This window comes from Cyprinus carpio, chromosome A16, assembly GCF_018340385.1.
Source record: "Cyprinus carpio isolate SPL01 chromosome A16, ASM1834038v1, whole genome shotgun sequence".
In the NCBI taxonomy this organism is placed as follows: Eukaryota; Metazoa; Chordata; class Actinopteri; order Cypriniformes; family Cyprinidae; genus Cyprinus; species Cyprinus carpio.
In genome coordinates, this window is record NC_056587.1 from 11,153,214 (window position 1) to 11,176,249 (window position 23,036).

The 23,036-nt window shown below is 37.2% G+C and overlaps 1 protein-coding gene across 1 annotated transcript in view; it reads left to right on the forward strand.

The window, feature by feature from the left end:
- LOC109106543 (G patch domain-containing protein 8-like) overlaps positions 1-18,385 on the forward strand; it is a 78,727-nt gene extending 60,342 nt beyond the window's left edge. Inside the window, exons 3-4 of the mRNA XM_042772615.1 lie at positions 13,675-13,805; positions 14,016-18,385. Of these exons, the coding sequence (XP_042628549.1) occupies positions 13,675-13,805; positions 14,016-17,367 (3,483 nt within the window). The 3' untranslated portion in view covers positions 17,368-18,385. The remainder of the gene's footprint in view (positions 1-13,674; positions 13,806-14,015) is intronic.
- The last annotated feature ends 4,651 nt before the right edge of the window (positions 18,386-23,036 follow it).

The window sequence follows — 23,036 nt, forward strand, 5'->3', positions numbered from 1 at the left end:
CAATTTAACAATATAGAAGTTTGATTGCTATTAAAAATAACAATTTCCATAGACACCTTTTATTTCGTTTTACCCCTTTTCATAGGAATAAGTAATTAATGGTGGCAGATCTTACGTCTTGACATCTTGATACTTGTACAGATGATTAACTCATGAACAGTTAAACGTTCCCCACTTTAAGCAATAAAAATATGCAATAACCTTATATTTATTTTTTACCACCTTCATCCTAGTACATCCCTGCATCTCACTCTATTCTATTCCATTATATCATCTATAGCATAACTGTTCATACAATGTATTTATTTTTCGATTTATTTTTCAATATTTGTCTATTTATATTTACATATGTGTATATATATTTATTTATTTTTTTATCTGCTTGTTGTTGTCTCTGTGTACTGGAAGCTTATGTCACTAAAACAAATTCCTTGTATGCGCAAGCATACTCTTTCTGATTCTGATTCTAATTCTGATTGAGAAATATTCAGTCATCACTTTTATTTAAAAAAATCAGGATAAAAGAAAAGCAAAAACAGATGAGAAGAGATAAGCCAAATATTCTGCTAAGGAAAATGATGGGGAGATTGATAGTAGGAGTAGATATTAAAAGTAAGGAGGAGGAGAGAGCTGAGGATTTACTCACTGGTGCCAGGATCTCAAACTGGAGTCTGGTGCCCATCTGTGTGGCATCTAAGATTAAACATGTTCCTTAGCATTTCAAGCAGCAGATAACACTGTATGTGCAGTACTATTATCCTGGGTGCTGTCAGACAAACTGGGCTTCTAACAACGAACAGAACACAGAGCCATTAAACTCTCTTCATCCTTCAACTTTGCATGTCTTAATCATCATAAGTCCGCTCCTGCGTCATTAGAGCAAAGTCTAAAAATGAAACATATAAAACTATACACTAATGAAACATTTCATATGTACAGTTGCATGAAAGCCAAGTGTGAAGCAGAGGGCCAGAGATACAGAACGAGAGTTATGTAACTCATTCTAAGGGACTGCTCAGTGACAGTTACACCAAAGACAGAGAGAGGGAGGAAAGTAATTACACATGCTGTTGCGATGGATTTCATCTCCGTGCAAACATGGCTCTGATCAAACCACAGATGACTGCACACTTGTCCGCCATGCAGATGTGTCTGTTCCTGTTAGTCAAAGTCAATGAGTCAAAGATGAATGATGCCAGCTCAGCTCGAACATCCGTAATATTCCATAATCAATCATGAGATTTTCAGTCGAGTGTTTCACATCAGTTCTTTGTCACGGAGAAATTAGCATGTCATTTTTGTTTCTGTTTAATTACTTGTGACCAAACGTTTTTTTTCCCTTAGTGTAATAGGTTGAGATTTCTCATCTTTGTGTAAAATGTAATAAATAATGCTATTTTATGGCAGATACAGTAGTAATACCTCAATATGTCATCCATATGACAAAATATTTAAAATAGATTCATTTGAAAATATGAGCTGTGCCCTAATAGGTAATAATTGAGCTTTGATGCTCATGCAGGAGACAAATATGTGAATATATTTTGATGTACTATACCATGATATAAGATATGATATATGATATCATAATACATCACAATATACTGTATCCTTATATATGTTTCTCCTGCATGAGCAACAAAGCTCAATATGTCAGTATAAACTCACTTGTATCATAATTTATCACATCACTGTGTACATATTTGTTTAATATACTGTATGTTATATGTTATGTTATAATATATCATTAAATATTATCTTAAAAGATAATATAATAATTAACTTCATAATTAACCAAATTTGCTTAAATGGTTGAACATAAATATGAATAATGACAATAAAAAGCTGAACTCTGTAGATTTTATTTAATTTTTGCTAATTTTAAAGTGCATTATCCCCCTCAGTTTTATATGCTCACATGCTAATCTAAGATGGTATCTGTAACACACTGGGTATTATTATGGAAATTATTACTGATAATTTCATAATTATAAGCATTTGATTTTCATTTTCAACTCATAAATCAGTGAACTTTTACATTGTTACCAATGCACATTGTTCAGGTACCAAAAATAGCTGAATATTTAAATTGTACCATTTAATGTTTTTTTTTGTACATTTTATACTGACCAACTCTGTAGTGAGCAGCAAAATAATGTTGTTAGTCTGTGAGCTGACTCCTCTAACATGTCAGGTACCTTCCACAAGAGATGTTAATTAATTGAGGCCCCTGCAAAAGCATTGAAAGGTGTTGTTAAACTAATTCTGCAGGCATCTAGAGTGTTTCATTAGACAAGAGTTATGTATAGTCGACTGTGAAAATATGAATCTTGTGAGGTAGGCAGTTGAGGCAGTTTGGTGTGACCCCAACCCAGCCGCTTCACATATCTCTCTATAAACATGCAGCCTGGCTGTGCTCCCTGGTCCTGAGAAGCAATACTGTATATTTCACAACTCACAGAATCCCCAGTCATTTAGCATTTATATGTGCGTGCGTGTGTGTGTGTACTGTACGCATTAGCGTGCGCCAAACATATTTGAGAGGTTTGATTTAATTCATCCTAAAGTGCCACAAAACTTTCCTAGAGAGCTATGCAAATCAACCAGCTGCCCTCACTTCAATAAAAAGAGGAGGGAAAGGAAGAGGTGAGCCATGAGACACACAGAGAACGAAAGAAGCAAAGACTGGAGTTAACCCTCATGTTGAGGGGTCTAAAAAGCCTAAGGCAATATAATAGCTTGAAAAATGTTGTAAAATGTTACCTTAACTTATGTTTAGGGTGTCTAGGGTGAGAGCCCAGATTTAAACCATGAATAAATGCAACGAATTGTAAATGCTAAGACTCTTTGATACACTCTCAACTTCATATTCAATATTCAGTTTTGTTTATTTCATTTTATTTTATGTTTTTGTGGGAGGTTTTATTGAGGCCTACAAAAACAACATTACTGGAAAGGATACCAGTCACATTTAAGAAAATAAAAGGAATTTACTATTGTAACTCCAAGAAAATCTGTCTTTCTGTCAGTCAATCAGTCCACCTGTTTGTCGTTCTATCATTCTGGCATATGAAGCTTCAAATTTCTTTTTCAAACTAAAAGTTTTTCAAACTAAAAGGGGTTTGTCAAGCTAACAGTTTGTATTGACAAATGACTGTTATACTTCTTTACATTGAATCTCAAATTCAAGATGTGAATTGGAATTTAAAAGACATTCTCAACTGTTTTTTTGAATGATGCAAAACGTGATCCCAAGCTTAAAAAACAAGACGATTTCAACCTAATGTGAGGGTTATAATATGTGAGAGGAAAGAAGATGAAGAAAAAAAAGAGGCAAATATTAAGTGTCAAGAGGCCCTTTTTTGAACAGTTCCACTAGAGACAGAAGTGCAGAATCTGAAGGGAATCCCCTGCTAGACTCCCATGACTGAGGTGGATTTCAAGCAATAGAGACCTACAGATATGAGCTTGGAGATAATCCATATTTCATAGCCTACAGTCACTGGGGGTGGGGGAATGGGGGAAGGGGGGCTTCAATCTGATCTGAAGGAGTCCAAGCCTAGTCATGTCTGTGTTTCTATAAAAATCCCAGCAAGATGTTTAATGTTTAAAAAATAGCTGAGGGACATGTGAGAGTGTAACGTCCTCGGGGCATTTAGCGGTGTGAGGGTGGGAGAATGTATTTTTAACGCTGCACAAATAGTTCATTTGTCCTTCTATGAATGATTTCTGTGTGGCTTCGCACTCAGTAAGTGTTTTAAGAAAAAAAAAAAGAAAAGTAAAAAGCAGTGGCTGCTTTCTCGGCTGAAAGTGGTGAGTTAGCAGCCTGAAATCAATGAAAGGATAACAGTTATAAAAGGACGAGAGGATAAACTCAGACAAATAATTGCACGAAACTTCATTTGCTGTAGATGGAGGAATTTGTATGATTCCTCATGAACTTTTAAAAGCCTGAGGGTATTGAGAGCTGCTCTATTATGTAAACAGCCACTTGAGATGTTCCAGTCATTACTTGAAACCGCATTGCGAGTATCTGATAAGACGATAATAGAATCTTTGCTAGGGGCTCTCTGCATCTACCAGCAAGTCAATATCCACTTTTGCTAGAAAACTGAATAGAAATGTACAGGACTTATATAACCAATGTGTTATGTTACTTGTTTGCACTAGGTATATTGACATCACAATATCTCTTCTTTAACATATTCACACACCGGGGTAACTAGTATGGTGACACAATAACTTTAACCAGTTAGAAGTGAGCTGCAAATCACTAGAAAATTTACAGACATAAAAATATGTATGTTATTTTACAAATCAATAAAAAGAATAATAAGATTTTTAAATATATATATATATATATATATATATATATATATAAATATATATATATATTAAATCTATATATATATTTTATATATATTCAGTTATTATATATATGTATTATATATATATATGTATATATATATATATATATATATATATATATATATATATATATATATATATATATACTTAACTTATATATACTTAACTTCTTTCAAATATATATATATATATATATATATATATATATATATATATATATATATATATATATATATATATATATATATTTGAAAGAAGTTAAGTTTACCAAGGCTGCATTCATTTGATGAAAAATACACTGGAACCATAATATTGTGTAATACTACAATTCAAAATAACTGTATTTGAATATATTTTAAAATTTTATTTATTCCTATAATGGCAAAGCTGAATTTTCAGCAACCATTATTCCAGTGTCACATGATCCTTCAGAAATCATTTTAACATGCTGATTTGCTCAGTTATTATTAATTATTATTTGTGCTCAATTACTAATAATGGTTCTTGTTATTATCAATGTTCAAACCCATTTTTGCTGCTTAATATTTTTGTGGAAACTTTTTTTTTTTTTTCACAACTCTTTAATTCTGTTCAATAAACAGCAATTATTTAAAATAATAACATTATTTACTGTCACTATTGATTAACTGAATGTACCTTGCTGACAAAAGTATTTTAATTATTATTAAATAGTACTTTGAATCGAACCCAAACTTTAAATAGTAGTGAAACACAGTTTCGTCAAAAATATTAAGCAACATAACTGATTTCAACATAGATAATAAGAAATATTTCGAGCAGAATCATAATATTATAATGATCTGACTTGAAATGCATAACACAAAAAACACTAAATAACAGATGTGTTACAAAACTCCCCAGTCTCCCCACTCAAAAAACCTCACCAGCATCTTTCAGCCTGTGTGCATGTGTGTACAGCAGGAGAAACAGCTTCTGTATGGATGAAAGCTTCCCTGAAAGCTCCTTACCGCATCTTCCTGCAATATCCGGTTCCAAATCTCTGCTTCAAAGGGTCTCCTTTCCTGATCCTCTCAGGCACCTGACGCACAGACTCATTACAGCATTCAAACATATACAGAACACACAAATGTTACAGATCACGTAACCTGACAGCCTGTGATCTTAGGAGCTGCTGAAGAGGGCCTGAAGGAGTTTTAGCAGACAGCTTTTTGCCTTCGGCAAAACACATGAGCCCCGTGCTCGGTGTGCATCAGTTGGCGGAGGATATTGGAAGTGTCTTTAGTGGATTATCTGCCTGTGAATGTGCAGATTGGGATGAGGATAATCCACAGGTTGATGCTTTCCTGCTGGGGTGAATGAGAGTGACAGTTTATAATCAATGTTAAGTAAAACACCAGCCTCCAAATCTCGGCCATGGATTACAAAGTTTTTTCGCTCACAGCTGTCAGGAAGAGGTTTGCAGAAGATACATTGTTTCAACCGGTAATCTTTAGTTTGAATTCCTAATTGCTAGATAGGTGCTTCTTATGTGTGGGGTTTTCCAGGAATTTTATTAAATGTCCTCCTAAGCAAAATGCTCTAGCTCGGCATGAAACTGTCCATAGCGATGGTTTGTGGGTAGAAAAAGAAGAAAGAGATGGAGTTTTTCATTTTCTTTTCAAGTAAATGCCTGAGGCTTATCGCTGCCTCTCTGTACCAACTGCAGTTGGCCACAGAATCAGCGTTGATGAGATTACGCTGAGTGTGGCTTGCGCAGACTCCCAGCAGAGTGTGTTTGCACTGAAGGTGGCATAATAGGTAGCAGGTTTTTCATCTGGCAGACTTGGATTTAGAGATGTGGGAATGTGCTGAATTGATGCCACACAGAAGAGCAGAGGTAATGCACAACCATTAGTAATCTTTAATGGGCAAAGTGGCATGTTATCTGTCTTTTTTACATGGTTAGGTAGAAAGCACCCTTTACTAACACACACTGAATGCTGAGTAAAACTTTTCTTTAGCAGAAGCAGCACTACTAGTGCAGGTACTTGAGAGAAGGGTCTTTGACAATCTTTTCTTTATGCTCAATGTGATTTACACAAGCAGGACAAGTAAAGACATTAGCATTGTTACAGAAATTATATTTATAATAAATGCTGTTCTTAACAGTTTCCACAAAAATACTAAGCAGCACAACCTTTTCTGTTTTTACACTGATAATAATAAGAAATGTTTTTGGAGTACGACATCAGCACATTACAATGATTCCTGAATGATCATGTGACACTTAGTAATGGTTGCTGAAAATTCAGAATAAATTACATAAAAAAATAAACAAATGCAGCCTTGGTGAGCATTAGAGACTTTTTCAAAAACATTAATAAGTCTTACCGACCCCAATCTTTCGAATGTTATGTATACTTTTATTTTTATATTAAATATTTTTTTATAATGGAAAGTTTTTCCATTAACAGTGACTGACCATCATGCAGTAATTATAAGCTGTCTATTGATTAAAATCAATTACATTATATGCTCATTTTATGTTTTTATGGGTGAAAAAATATCAAATAGGATAATAGAATATTAAGATAATATGTTGCATGGCATTAAATAGCCTTTTTCTAAGTGACTTTAGTAGTCAATGTATTGTTAGGTTTATTTCAGTGTCTCTGAACATTTGCAGTCCATTTTCAGTTGAGTTTGTCAGTCTGTCTTTGATAGAATTAGGGTCCATTCACAGACATCTTTTCTGCTTTTTTTTTTCTTCCATGAGTATTTTAAGACGCAGTGTAAAAGTCTATAGCTGCTAAACTTTTCAAAATGATTCTCTAAACACAAGAACTCATTCATCACTCTCTCTCTATCAATGATTTTGTTTCCTGTTGACAGCCCTAGGAGAATAAGCCATACACCGTGTCTCTCTTGGTCTCTCCGTCTTCCCCAAGAGGAGGAGGAGGAGGAGGATAGTGTTAGCAAAGTGACCCTGCTGAATGACAAAGACAAAGTAAAGAAGTTGATTCGTGGGCTGCAGGAAAATCCAAAGAAGGGGACAGTCTGTTCAACAGTGCAGTGCACTATATGGGATGAGTGGGAGAACGAGGAAGCAGTGCGCTGCTCTCTCTGTAGACTGCCAGGATGAGTAGGCTCTTATTGTCTTCTGCCCTTGTCAAACGCCTAGAGCTCTCCAGGGTCTCGGCAGCCCAGCTGAGGTTCTATTCATCTCCACCTGCCACATCCCGATAAAGGTACAAGAGAGCACAGTGTTAAAAAAAGAAACCAAGTCAGAAAGGGAAACAGGGAGATATGACTCATTTTGAAAGCATCAGAGGACTAGCTATAACTGAGGGAAAGAACAGACAGATGGAACGGTGTTAGACAACTTGCACATATATACACAGGCACACACAGGCACAGGTGTGCAGTCTATTCCATTTCAATGCTTCATTATGCAGAGAATATTCTTTCTGTTTCTTAACTCACTTTGATGCTTTTCCTCGTCTGTGTGTAAAAGAGAGAGAGGCAGTCCCACCTGTTTGTTGTGTCAGGCTTTAGACTGGGAGGCAGGCTGACTAATGTTGCTCTCCTGTGTTCAGTGGCTCAGGAGGTCCAGAGAGGCCTGTCACAATACAGCAGATTAAATCAGAGAAACTAAAGCATGCAGAAGGACCTCACGCACATACTCTCATACTTGTATGCATAGGCAGGTGTTTTTCGGTTAACTCGATGAACAGGGTGACTAAAGAGTGTTGTAGCAGATAGGCTATTTATAAGTTAGCACAATGAGCACAAATTTCACGCTTTAAAAATGTCATTATCTGTACTTGGGTGATTGATATGCGTAAATATTTTCAGGTATTTAATATATTTCAAGTTTTGCAGATACTGATACTTTTTCAGATACTCATTTTGATGTTAAATAATAGTTTAGAAAAGAAATCAAATTTGCTGAAAATTGACTCACCCTCAGGCTGTACATGATGTGCATGAGTGTACTTCTTCTTTGGAACAGATTTGGAGTAATTTAGCATTGAATAACTTGCTCACCAATGGATCTTCTGCAGTGAATGGGTGCTGTCAGAATGAGAGTCCAAACAGCTGATAAAAAACATCACAATAATCCAATCCAAGTAATCCAAGACTTCATAATCTTCCATCAATTACCGGTATTTAACCTTGTGTTTGTAACAGATCCATCAAGACTTGTTATGAAATGTGTTAGTGTTTTCAAATTATGTTGTTTTTTATATAATGTGCATATATATATATATATATATATATATATATATATATATATATATATATATATATATATATATATATATATATATATAAATATATATCTGTATCGTCATCCTAAAATGTTTTATATATTGCATATATGTTTAGAATTGTCTACTTTTCGCCAATCCAGTACATTAAATATTTCACAAATTATGTCATTTGATTATTTTATCTTATTTATTGGAACTTAATGGATGCAAACTAAAAATATAAGATTTTTCATAATAAAAGAATACGTACAGTTTCAGTACTTAAACCAGAGTAGTAAATTATAAATATAATTAGATGAGCCACATTTGAAGACACTGAAAAATGGCTAAAATATGAATACCCGTGACAGTGTAAACGCACATCAACTGAATTCTGAATTAATATGGCAAGTTTCACTGTTGTTTGGCCACCATAAACAACCAACAGCTACAACGTATTAACACTAGGCGAGAGCCGCATGGTTTCAGAATAATCATTATAATCAACAAAGCCACCTCACATGAATTGAAATGTAAACAGTAGTTTTCTGCTTGGAGATTATTAAAATCATGACACAGATATTCTGCAGTATAAATAATATAGCAGAATCTCTCACTGTTGACATGTAACACTGTTGACATACCACCCAAGTATGCAAACAATGAATTTAACCATCCCTTTTGTAGAAAGATCTGCATTGGAGTTACATGATTGAACAAGGCAGCCATGATTGACACTGAGGCCTGTAAAGATGACAGCTGTCTGCATGACCCATACTGAAGGTAGCAAATGAACCGCAATGACTTTTCAAAGTTGTTGAAGAAAAAAAAAATAGACAGAAATCTAGTTCGTTACAAGCCTGTTCCCGGTGAAATGTTACAAGGTGACACCTCCATGTCTGGGCTCTGTGAGGTGGACAGAGATGTTTCAGCCAATTAGGGAACAGCCTGCTCATGGCCCAGTGCTAAAATGGCAAATCTGCTAATGTCTACAGTGAGCCTGAGTTCACAGTCAGTGTCAGCTGTCAGACCAGATTTCCCACTACCATTGCACCTGCGTTTGTGTATGAATCAATGGTTAGTGTTATGAGAGATGTGTGTGTGTTAAATGTGTTTGTGATAAAATGCTGCTCGATACTCAGGTCATATGTTGTTTTTGTAAAGCATTACTAATTTCTTTGGGAGAGTGAGGTGCGCAAAAGTGTGTTCATGACTCAACTGTTTTTCATGACAGTGTGCTCAAGGTTGTGATATAATGTTGAAGTTGACAGAAACTCTAGGCAGGACAATATATCAAAGCGTTGTCTACCTGCCCTGGAGATTTGTTCCTTAATATTAGAGTGAGTAGAAGAGACTGACAAATAGACAGACAAAGGCATTTTTTTTTTAAGCTGCCGATTCACTTAAGAAATCATGAAAATTGTGCCAAAAATGGCAACACAGTCTCTGCTAAACTGCATTTTTATGCACTAATCCACATTTTGGTCAGGTCATTTTTTACTGGGATCCTTCACCACTGTGATTTAGATATTTGAACCTGCTCTTAAAAAAGCTGAAAGTCTGCTCGACTTCATGGCACATCCAGATAATGTTCTTCTCCCTCATTTGATCATCATTTAATAAATTACTGCTACCACAATCAATAGAAAACAACTCTTTTAAATGAACTTCCATTTACCACATTCTGTGCACTTTGTAAGTTGTGGCAAAGAAATATAGTTGTAATTTGTAAAATGCTAATTTACTGTATATAATTTCATAATTTACATAAAAATATTTTATGTACATTACATTTGCATAGCTGACAGTTTCTTTATTGAAACACTTTTTCAGTGCATTTGGCGTCTAGTTCAACTTGATTACGTTTGGTTAGAGTAATATGACGTTTTTTCCATTAAAATATTGTGGGACCAAAAGTGATGCAAGTTAGTTTGTTGAGAAGCAGAGAAAAGTAGTGAGACACATGGTTAACAGAGCATGTTTTTTTCCTCTATATTTTTTTGTTCATTCACTTGTTTGGTGAGATTCCCCCAGGCCAGCACCAATAAACACGTCCAGTTTTAGCTTTTTACAGAGGGTTAACCATGAAAAAGAGAACTAATGAAAACCTTATGCTGTGTGCAGTTCATAGCATTTATTGTCTTTAAAATGCCTTGCACATCGGCCTTAGTTTACACTATAGTGCCTTTATATCCCTGATATAGGCTCTTTACCCTGCACCCTATTGATGGGATTCCTTTAAGGTCTATTAACATTAGGATTTTAGTAGCAACATAAAACCCTTTGAGGTCTGTTTTCTCAACTGGGTGTGTTTGGGATGCAGATATCAAAAGGCCCCACACTATGTAAGAAGCAAGATGCTGCATTACATATGAATCAAGATTCTGAATAGCTACCCCTGCTAAAGGTTTATAGAAGTATTCTAATGGGCTTTTCTCACACTGTGGTGAAAAGACACTTATGTCAATAATATGCTAAAGGATCTATCCTTGCACATCACATGCAGACAAACCTCTGTTCTTCCACATTGATTTATCCGTCGGTGTTTGATCATTAGCACACAATAGAACTGATTTAATGGACTGAAGGTCAGAGTTCAATTACAGAATCTCATTATCTCCAATTCTCATTAATCCCAACACAACTCAGGATTAAAGTACAGTATGTGTGTGTGATTTGCTGTCCATGCCACAGGACCAACTGTAGTACTTTATTCTGTAATACTTTACAAAACTTAGGTTTTAAAAATCAGAGGATCCTTTTGCATCTTTAAATAAAATATTTTTGATTCTTGCCCAAACAGTATGATCAGAGGACATGAGTTCTTTTTGACAGTCTAAAATATATTTTCCTTTGGATGGTTCAAATATTCTTTTATTCTTCCTTATCTGTCAATTATTCATGAGGCAGATGTTTTATTGAAATTTCAAATTATCTTTTGAAGGACAAAATCAAAGGCATCATGAATATGAGAATATCCAAACGCTAATTATGAGTAGAGCGTTTAGACTTGTTCATGAACATTAGCGACAAATACATTAATGTGCCTTATCAATCATATCAGTCATGGAATGGAATTATACCATAAACATCTCATTCTGTCAAAGACATCATAATGTTTCCAGGCTGTAAAAAAGATCAATAGAGAGAGGGAGAGAGCAATGCTTTCTGGAGTAACACTTAATTAGAAGAAGAGGCTGACCTAGTGTTTTTAAAAAGCCTTAAAATTAAGCATATTTCTATTAGAATTGCATTTCTGATAATAAGCTTAGTGGAAAAAAAATCCAAGATGGCAAGGGTAAGATAATTTATTTTAAATAAACTTATATTTCATTCAGTACTGAAAGGTAGAGATAAAAAATGGTTCTGCACATAATTCAAATATTATTTTACACATTAATGTTCTATATTTGCATTATGACTCTTGAAGTGGTACATAGTGGCTGCTCATACAGAATGCTTTTTGCATTCCACTACACAGCTTTCCCATTGTTTTTTTTTAATTATTAATTAATTAATTATTTTTTATGTAAACATGCTAGATGGACATCTTTGTTTTTTTTTATTTTTTTAAGCATTTTTTCCCTATTCCCAAATGCAACACCACACTTTAGAAGGCAATTAGGCAGTGAGGCAACTCTCTAGGTTTTGTAACCTATCTATGGCATTATTGGGGTTTTCTAGAATGAAAGCACTCACATTGCGTTTGAGTTAATATGTCAAAATCTGAAGACAAGGAAAATCTTGTCTCTATTGTTTTCTCATTCTCTCTGCGTGCCTTTTATACTATTATTTACAGTATTTTTATGTGCACATGTATGCTAATTTGTTAGGCTGCCACAAAATTACTCTAAAACTGTTGTTTAGAAACTAGGCTATACTAATAGTTTAACATGAATATCAATTCAGCAGTCTGATTATGAATGAAGGTGTATTAAATTAACAAAGAGGTTGTAAGATTTCTGTTTTCCTGAAATTTGAATATTTGTTAATTGAATTGTGAGTTTGCTCATCTATATCAATGTTGTTGTTTTTTGGAAGGTGGAGGTTTTTATGTGAGTATACACTGACATTTTTGTGGTTCCACTGGTGTGTGTATACTGTGAAATCTTCTATGCAGCTCCCTTGAAGCAGGCATCATTAGTGTCTTTTGCTGCATAAGTCAGCGGGCTCTGTTGGGAGTTAGCTTGCTAACTTCTCACAGATACAGTGTTTTTCTTGTCAGTGCTTGTCACCATGCAGCAGAGGGGAACTGTCCTCCTCTTGGCACTCCCTTCACACCCACCAACAAAATCTTGGTATAGTGTGTGCATGCATGTGATCATAAAAATAAAAGAGTTTTGGAAGAAATAAGGTGCTTTGAGTTTGTGACACACACCAGTGACAGCTTATTCCACATTTTGGATAATACCAATTAAAAACAACAGTGTTTTTTCCTTACTTTTATGTGTAAGTGTTTTTATTTCCAGATCATATTAAACACTTATGTTCTGGCAGTATGAGGGGAAAACAGTGGTCCTGAAGAAAGGAGGGAAGGGGTGCAGTGAGTTTGTTACATTTTCATAGCCCCCTATGAGTCAAGACAAATATGACTTGTCTTTTATTTCCCTACTGAGTGAAGTCAAAAGTGTTTGGCTTTGTTAGTGTGACTTTCCATTCATGTCTGCTGAACAAAATCAGGCCCCACTGACACTTTTATTGTTTTGTGATTGTATTTTGGCTTTGTTGATTTTCTGTTTACTTTGTTTCGATTTTTTCTTCTCTGCCCTAAAGGGATGAAGTGATAAATAGACAGGCATCCATCGGTGTGGTCTGTGCCTTTTCAAAGGAGTCTTTTATGTGAGAAATTGATGGACTGTGCAGTCTCTATCAACAGATGAAAGAGATGATTATTTTTTTCTTTTTCAAATCAAAGGTGTCATAAGGCTATTTTGGAGTGTTCAGCTTCAGTTGAACCCCAGGTTAGACCTAGGTTGATGCTTCTTTTCCTCCTGACTTTTCTTCTTTAGGGCCTTTATCCAACCCAAACAAATGTTGCTGTTGTTCAAATGTTGAATTTCTCATCTCGTTACGCCTGTTTTTATTCTGACAGAGGCTGAAAGAGTTGAAGCAGAGAGAATTTGCACGGAATGTCTCCTCCAAGTCCTGGAAAGATGAGAAAAAGCAGAAAAGAGCTCTGAAACGACTGCACCAGCTTGCACAACTTAAACAGCAAAGAGACAGGTAAAACATTATATATTATATATACTTATAATGTCAATCTGAAAAAAAAACTAAAATCCAAGAAATAGACTATACTAAAAAAACACAAAAATACAAAATCTAGACTATATATATATATATATATATATATATATATATATATAATGCATTCACTGTATATTAGATTTAGCTCTGCCTAATAACAATACTGTCTTCTGTTCTTGCCAACAGTGATGACAGGAAAGGTCCAAAGTTAAGGTTTACAAACAAGGATAAAGATCAAGTTAGAATCCCCACTGCTGACAGTAGCAGGTTTGACACAAAACCAATAGCATCATCAGTACGAGACTCAACTGTCTCTTTGAAGGCCTTGTCCTCCACTCATATACCCACACATCAACAGCTATGCCATGAAAAACACCCCTTACAGAATAAATCCTCTGCAGGACACCGGAGCCCCAGGGCAGGGGTCTCATTCTGTTTCTCCAGGCGAGCTCAACTGAAGCTTGACTCTTGTGCATCTGTGTTTAGTGATGGACTTGAAGAGACCAGTGACTATCAAGAGCTCCAGCGCCACAGGCACAGACTCGCCCTAGAGGCCCTCTGGTCCTGCTCAAGCTCACCCAGAACCCCAAGTAATGATGGCCATGATATATCCCATGATCCACCGACTCTGGAATGGGTGGATGGAGACTCTCAAACACTACAAATAGAAGCACAAGCAGAACATGTGGAAAGCTCTGAAATTAAGGCAAACTACAGCACAAGTGAGCCAGAGAAGCTGGGGTGTCGTGACACTCACAGTCCTAGAGCAGACTGGAAGCCAGCTGGTTCAGAGGACAGATTGCTCGATGGGGGGCAGAGGCCCAGGGCAGAGAGGACTTATGGGGGATCAGAGGAGAGAGAATGCCTCAAGTGCCCCGGCCCTACTGTTTACACAGATGGACAGGGCACCATGGCCCAAGGCCAACTCCAAATACACAAATGCTCAAACCACCATACACAGAAAAGCAGCAAACACAGTATTATGCAGAATGAGAAGGACTGTTTATCAGAAAAAGAGACAGAGGAGTATAAAATACACAAAGTGAGCAAGAATGAAAATACAGGTTCTTTCCTTAATGTACTGAGCAAGGATGGAAGTGTGACGAAGTGGCCTTCTGAGCTGGTGCAGTACACTTCCAGCAAGCCACAGGTATCTTACAGCTGTAACCCTCTATACCACTATTTCAAACAGATGGAGGGCAAAGTCAAAAGCACAAAAGCTGAGGAGTCAGATCTCTGTGTTGTCGACAAACTCGCAGGCCAAAACGACAGAGCTGTTCCAGGAGGTAAATTAGGCATTTTAAAACCAAAGATACCCAAACACAGGAGAAAGGGAAAAAAACTTAGGCGTAAATTAGATGCTGTCAGGATCCAGCAAGCGTGCTGTGCATTCAAAACCTGCTCGCAGACAGAAGCTGGAGGACACTTTGAATTCCAAAGCACTCCAACCGACACGTCACAAAACAAACAAGCATGCACTGAGAGGAGGCACAAGCTGGGAAAGAGAAAAAGATCAGTGAGAGATAAGACTTCAAATGAAAGTGGCACCCCAGAGCACAGCCTCAAAAGCATTGTTGTAAGCTCGCTTTCTGCCCCAGCACGTAAAAGGAAGAAATGTCAAACGATGAGGGGGCTTGTGTCGGCACTGCGCTTGGTAAGGCGAAGGCCTTTGTCATATTCTGTTCACAACACGACAGGAAGAGAGGAAAATTATCGCTGGTATGACGACACCTATGATTCAAAGAGGAATGCTGCCTCAACTCCCATCAGGGACAAATCTGGGTCATGGAGTGGCCTGTCAGACTTAAACTCAGATGGGGAATCACCTGTGTCCCACATGGGGAGATGTTCCACCTCACCAAGATCAAACTATCTGTACCCTTTGAGAAAAGAGCATAGTCAGTCCAGGTCTTACATTAGAAGTATTTCTTACAATGATCCTCACTACAGTTACAGTCCATGCAAAGATTCTGAACTTACAGGAGAAAGTTGGGATTACACAGACCCTTACATCTACAATAAGCGAAAATATTCAACAGTTTGTAACAGCCCAGATCAGCACGAAAGGTACGGCATCAGAAGGCACAAAAGGTTTATCGAGGAGCATAAGTACAGAGAGCACAGATTTCAGCATACAGGTAGGCAGTTATTTTATAGAGTCTATGACAGTCCTGAACCTCAAGAAGATGTCAGGGACTGGTGGTATGAAAGGCTTAGCCCTGTAGGTAGGAGGCACAGGGATAGAGAAGAATTTCCTTGGTCAAGTCCAGAAAGAAGTGAAGACAGTTGGTATAACAAGCCAGTGTCCATTCATAGCCCCAGTTCCTCTAGTACCACTAGCATCTCTGATCTTAGTGGGGACTGGTTGTCTAATTCCAATATTAGGCAATCCCCTTCTGGACAGAGCCAGAAACATTGCAGTTCTTCTGGATGGCCATTCGAGAGATTGGTCAAGACCAAATCCTCCCATTCTCTTCTTAGAAAGAGGAGTCATTCACCCCCATTAGTTACAAGTAACCATGCAGCTCAGCCTACATCCTTACAATCAGGTGTTGGGACAGAATGTGTTACACACAAATCTAACCCAATGCCAACAAACCAGTTGGCTGAGAAGGATCCTAAAGTAATGAAAGCAAATACTACACTCACCTTACCGCTAATTGGAAAATTGCCCTCTATTAAGAAAGGGGCAAGAAAAATAAGGATTAATAAAGATGATGCAAGTGCCTGTATTAGTAAACAGGTTCAAACATCTTCAACTGGTTCATCAAATCCACAAGTTATACCTCAAGCTTGTCTTGAAGTTGCCAAGGAGGATACATCAACAGAAACCTGTGCTGCTTCAGCTCTGAATCCAGACATGACTTTGTCACAAAAGCTCAACATCAGAAACCAAGGGGACAATGCAGAAATTGCAGGGATTCACTGTTCAAAACGCACCACCCCTCCGCTTTCAGAGCAACCGATCACCTTTACTGATGACGAGATTGAGAAGTACAGATTGCTTCAACTCCAGGCCCAGCAGCACATGCAGCAGCAGCACCTTCAAGAGCAAGCATCTGTAGACATGACCCATTTACCGGTACCAAATCCAGAGCCATCCGACCAGACCACACTTTCAGCCTGTCTGCCATACAGCATACTCCAGCCCTCTTCTACACCCTCTTCTATTGCTCCTCACCCTTCCTCTGTTGCCCTGCTCACTCCCCTTCATGCCTCTCTCTCTCAGCCCAGTTTTGCCCCTCCAATTCCCGCTGCCTTTTTATCAGCGCTGCCTGCAACTATGTTGGCAGCTCAACCCTTTCACCTGATCCCAGCCTCATCCCTCCACCCAGTTCACCCTCACCATCATGTTCCTGGGTTGACTCTCCATCCCCTGCCTCCTTTTTCTCTGCTTCCCACGATGCTCAGTCCAATGCCCATGGCTGCAGCCGCTGCCGCTGCTGTTGCTGCTGCCAGTACTCTGCAGATCCACCCCCTACTACATCCTCTGTTCCACAGCCAAGACCTTCATCGCCACCCTGGACCAACCAGCTAGCTCTGGTCAGAACGACATGGCCAAGGAAAATAAAAATATATACATCAGAATATGAGAATAATAGCTTACAAGCCCAGCCCAAGTGTGCTGTGAACTTTCTGGTGTTTAGGTTCTACTTTCAGCCAAAGTTCATGTTGAGTAGTGATTGATTTTTGTTCCATCTCTGTGTGTTGCAGTGTAGACTCAAAGATAGTGGGACTTTTTACTTTGTTGTTTATTGTTCCATTCTTCATACATCCATCGTCTCCCCGCATTAACACACAGATGAAATTCTCCTGCCTCAGCGCACTGTGATTTATCAGCAGTTGAGCCCAATCAGCAGTTGGCTGAAATTAAACATAACCTGAAGTCAAATTAAAATGTTAATGCCTTCTTCAATTAGTAATAAGTATAATTAGCATATTTTTACAGTTAGACTACCCAGCAAGTATTCAAAGGACTTTATTTATGAAGAACTTATGGGAGATACCCTTGAGCAACCTTAAACTGACTAAGCAAAATGTACATGAAAATTCTGAATAATTCAGAATAAAATTCAGAGAAAAGTTTTTTTTTGTTGTTGTTGTTGTTGTTTGTTTTGTTTCATTAAATTCTTCTTTTTACAATATGAAAATTTACATCATTATTTGGTGCGAAATACAGCATGTGATTGAGCTATTGTATCTCTTAATGGATTTAGCAGTGTTCATCACTTCAGTTGAAAATGTCCTGTTTTTAATTTTTATTTACTGTGTTGTTTAGTAGGTTAGAGTAAGTTTGTACTTGCTCAGCTGTAGTGTGGACATGCAATAATGTTTTTTTCAATCTATTTAAAGTGTAAAATCTTGAACTGTATTTATGTATTCATACTTTGTAATGTAAGTAATAACAAATAACATGCACTTGATTGTTCATACATGTTTAAAATGCTTTTTATTCTCTCTTATTTTGGTAGAGCCAGACATACTTTCATCTGTAAGATAATGTCATGGGAATAATAATAAATTAAATGTCATTCCGAGAAATGACAGTTTTGTTACTAGTGTCTTTGAAGTCTATAATTTGACTTGAGGCTCTTAAGGTTCAGAACTTTTAGACTTTGAAAGACAGGGAGAAGCAATTGCCATTTTGCCTGGAGGAGGATTGTGGCTGAATTGGCATTTACCCACCTCTACAAAAAAACTCAGTAAAATGGCATAATACATGTCAAATTCAGCGAATGTTAACACCTTAATTTCAAATGAGCAGTGCTTAATTACTTAGATCTAAGGGACTGGGAGGTTGTGTTAATGATGCTTCTCATTGCCAGCAGTGGCCCAATAACACAACTGTGCATTTGCACTAATTAACTCTCTCTGGTACAAGTCGTCTGCTCTGGCAAGCAAGAGCTCTACTCTACAGTCACTCACTGGCAAAGATTGGTGATTCATATGTCCAAACTCATCTCATATTGTGCTGGGCCTGTCCTTTAATAAACACATAATGAAGGCAGGTGCTGGACAGGTGCCGTGGTCAATTCTTATGTAAAAAGATTCTGAAAAGCTGACAAGATGTGTTGTTTAGTTCTAGACAACATTGTGAGTTCAGTGAACAGAATGGTTTTCTCTTTTTGAATGCACTAAATGTTGGAAATGCTAGGTGATTACAAAAGTTTCCAATGATGGTCTAATGATTATAAGACACAAAGTGTCCTACACAACAATACATAGAATTGCAACCTTCATTACTCTAGCAAGCACTTTTGGCTAATTGACTGCTGCCACTGGAAGGTACAAACATTAAAATAAAACTGACGGCTGAGTTGACGGCTTTCTAATGATTTTGAGAGGCTCAATAGATTTTTCGGACAAGTTGAGGATCCATGCAGATATCCGGCTACCTTTAGGGAAAGCCATAAGGGGAAGCAGTGTGTGGAATGGTTGCCCTCCCATGCCCCAAATACGGCCTCTCTGATGGCAGACCTGCTGCCACTTGCTCATACTCCACAGGACAGTAGATCAAACAGACTGTATGAAATAGAGAGCAGGGATAATTTGCAGAGGTTACAAAATAAACTCATTCTTATACGCAACCAACTAAACTTACTGATTAATACTGAATGTTCACGCTTAGGAAGAAAAAAAGTTGAACAGAGTGGTGGAACATGAAAGATGAAGAGAAGATGAGATGTACTGATCAGAAATGTGAAAACATGAGGAAATAAAATAGTTACAAGATTCAAGCATTTACATCGGGGTGAAGTGTGTTTGATGTAAAACACATCGTACATCAGTTCTTCTGATATGACCACAGAAATCCATATACCATATCACTAAGCCTTGGAGCTAAATATAATCACATAAGGGTTATATAATGTAAAGTTCGTACTTTTTCTGGAGCTAGACTTTTCCCTCATTATTAATTATTCTACAGTAACTATGAGGCATACAGTAAGACAGAAGAACACTACATGCCCCTCATAGTCTAGTGCCCTGCCAGCCGCTTATTTAATATGCCACTGAAGTAGGGACGCTCAGTGCCTGTAGGGGCCACTCAGAATCTGTTTAGTGCATATCAAAGCTATAGGACATAACCATCTCCACTGCTAAATGTCCAGTGTGGTGCAGACAATTTACATATCTTTCTTGCTCATTCTTCCATTCTTAGCTTGCACACTCTGGTGATAGTGTCTCACTGACACCACCCACCACAACCACTGAAAAATTAATCTATTCAGAGCAGCTTTAATAGCTCACATTGTAATTGTGCACTGAGGATAGGAATGAATTGCACATGTTGATAGCACTTCTTATTGCCACATGCTGTCTGTAATGTTTGATTCTAAGTGCTAGTTTGTGAAAGATGCAGTGGACAACCACAATCTGACAACCAAATGTGCTGGAAATAAAGACAACTCAAATGTATTTCAGCACATTTAGCTCCTGGTTAAACTGATTATTGAATAGTGCTGTTCATTTATGATGTCGTTTTTGGCAAATTTTTGTCTAAAGTTCTTTTGATAAATTTCATGTTTTTAAAATGGCAGTTTTTTATTCGAGTAAATTCAAGGCTTTGTAGACCTTCATACATGAAGTATACAACATCTCATATGTAGCATTGGAAAGTCTGATTATTTTTAGTGAATCAGGCCCCGTTTACATTAGTGCATTTTCGTTTTAAAACGCCATTTTAGAATTAAAACGATCAACGTTTACACTGGCGTTTCAGAAATGATCTCCGTCTACACTACATAACCGAAAACGCATGTCACGTGACCATGCATGCACACTGGGCATGTGCGTAAAAGTATAAACAAGAAGTCAGTTGCTAGTCACTGGCAGGTTCAACAATGAGCATGATGGCGAGGAAAAGCAAGGACGTCTTTGTGTGGACAGATGATGAGGTGGAATTGTTACTCAAAGTAACTAATGATTACAAGGTGGCCATGGCGGCCAAAAATGTTGATTGGGAGTCATACCAAAACAAATACAGTGACATACTCGACAGATTTCATCCTTGTAACTGTTCATGATGCCGTTACACGGTCGTCAAGGATACACAGAGATCATGTGGGTAGCCACGGCATCGTTTTCGAAAGTATCTGTTTTGGTCCGTTTACACTGAAACGCAACCCCGGAGTTTTCAAACTAAAACGGTTTAGCAGCGTTTTCAAAAGTTTCAGTTTTTGAACGTGGAAAACACCCGGGGTAGAGAAATCTATTGGCGTAACCATAGTAAAAGTTATGCGTTTTAAAACGAAAACACACTAGGGTAAATGGGGCCTCAAATCATCCTAAACAGAGTTCTAAAATTTCAGAGCTGTAATATTTTATTCATTCTAGTGAATCGGTTCCTCAATTTTTTATTTTTTATTTATTTATTTTTTTAAATTTTGTTATTAGTTTAAGTATTTTCCGCGTCGTGTATGTGTGTGTGTGTGTGTGTGTGTGTGTGTGAGAGAGAGAGAGAGAGACAGGGTCACACAGTGGAGTCAGCTGTCTTAACCGTCCGTGGCTTGTGTACTACAAACACAAAGGAGCTTCATCACTGTGTCTGTCACGCGATTCTGATCCCCTTTCGGCTTGAATTGATGGTAAAACTAAGGACATTATTAACTGTCTTTACATTTATTTTGAAAGCTAAAGCTCACAATTATGGACAGGGGCGTTACATTTCTGATGAGTGCTTGCAGTGTTCGGCCAATCACAATGCACTGGGTCAGTTGGCCAATCAGAGCAGACTGCGCTTGTCAGAAGAAAGGACTTTGTAGAAAATGACGTGTTTGAGACAGGCGGGGCATAGAGGACCTACAATAATGTACAGTATTTGAAAAATGCTTTTATGTTTTTTTGAACATTTAAGCATGTTCAACATATTCAGACAAACGTGATGCAACTGCTTAGTTAATTCACCCCTGGTGAATCACCACTGTGCTATAGACTATAGACCTAACCTAAAAAACAACAACAACAACAACAACAACAAAAAACATAAATATGGGACATTAAATCAAAATGAAAGCCAAAGCCCATCTGTTCATAGGCTCTTAAAGCCAGGCAAAACCCATAATGCTCAGACTTACAGCCAAACGGTGGAGAGATCTGACAGCCTTGGTGTGGGTAATCATCTTCTGTGCTGGCAAAATTAAAGTTAGATCAGGTAGAGCCTGTTTTTGATCCAGCTTGAAATGGCTTCACCCACCTGTGGAGTAGCACTCATCTGATTATTCCTCTTTTCCTTTATGTAAACCTCCCTTTCTTCTGGCTCCCTCTTCATCATCCCTCAGGTGCTCGACTGAGTCAGTGACAAAGAGTGAAATAGGCATGTGTGTGTGTGTGTGTGTGTGTGTGTGTGTGTGTGTGTGTGTGTGTGTGTGTATGTGATTGTCTTGTATTTCTGCTCGAGTCCCCTTGATTTGAAGTCTCTGCCTGTTCACATCACATACAATCCATGGCTCTACTGGGCCAAAACTAATTTTATATTGATTTATGTTGTATATGTAAATTTAAGCATTCATGCCATGTTTATTTTTCCTTTCTTGAAATTGATGCAAGGTCTGACCCCAGTAATGACGGTGATGTATGCTTTTATTTAAAGATATTCAGTAAAATTGACTCACTTTTTGAGTCTGTTAGCCTCACCACCTCGTTTTCCCTCTCCCTCTCTGTCTATCTTTCTTCTGCCAGGAAAACCTTCAATAAAATTGCATACTTTTGTATAAAAGCTTAATTTGATTGCCTCCTACAAAGTGAATGCTGCAGTCAACAGTAATTTCTAGATTTTCAAAAGACAGTTAATTGATGATACAGAGCAAGCTGTGTGATTTCTCTCCAGCACTTTTTTTTCTCTAGGTTGTTGGCTAAATGTTAGAATGAATATAAGACAATAATCATGAATGATTTATCATGGCTGTGAGATCAGTTGTAACACTAGTTATGAAATAAAAATATATATTTAAAATGCACAGAGAACATTATTCAAACTATTTAGATATTAATGTATCAGCTATTTTAAATAATTATTTTTTAAATAATTAACTAATAATTAATATTAATTATATTAAGAGTTTTGTCTCTGTTAGCCTCTAACATAATTTAGCATACACGTACATTATAGCTATACTCCAATAATTCAGCAGTAAAACGCTTCCTTAGAAGTTGCACTAGAGTTGCATGTTTTGATTATGCATTTTTATCTTTTTATGGTCCACT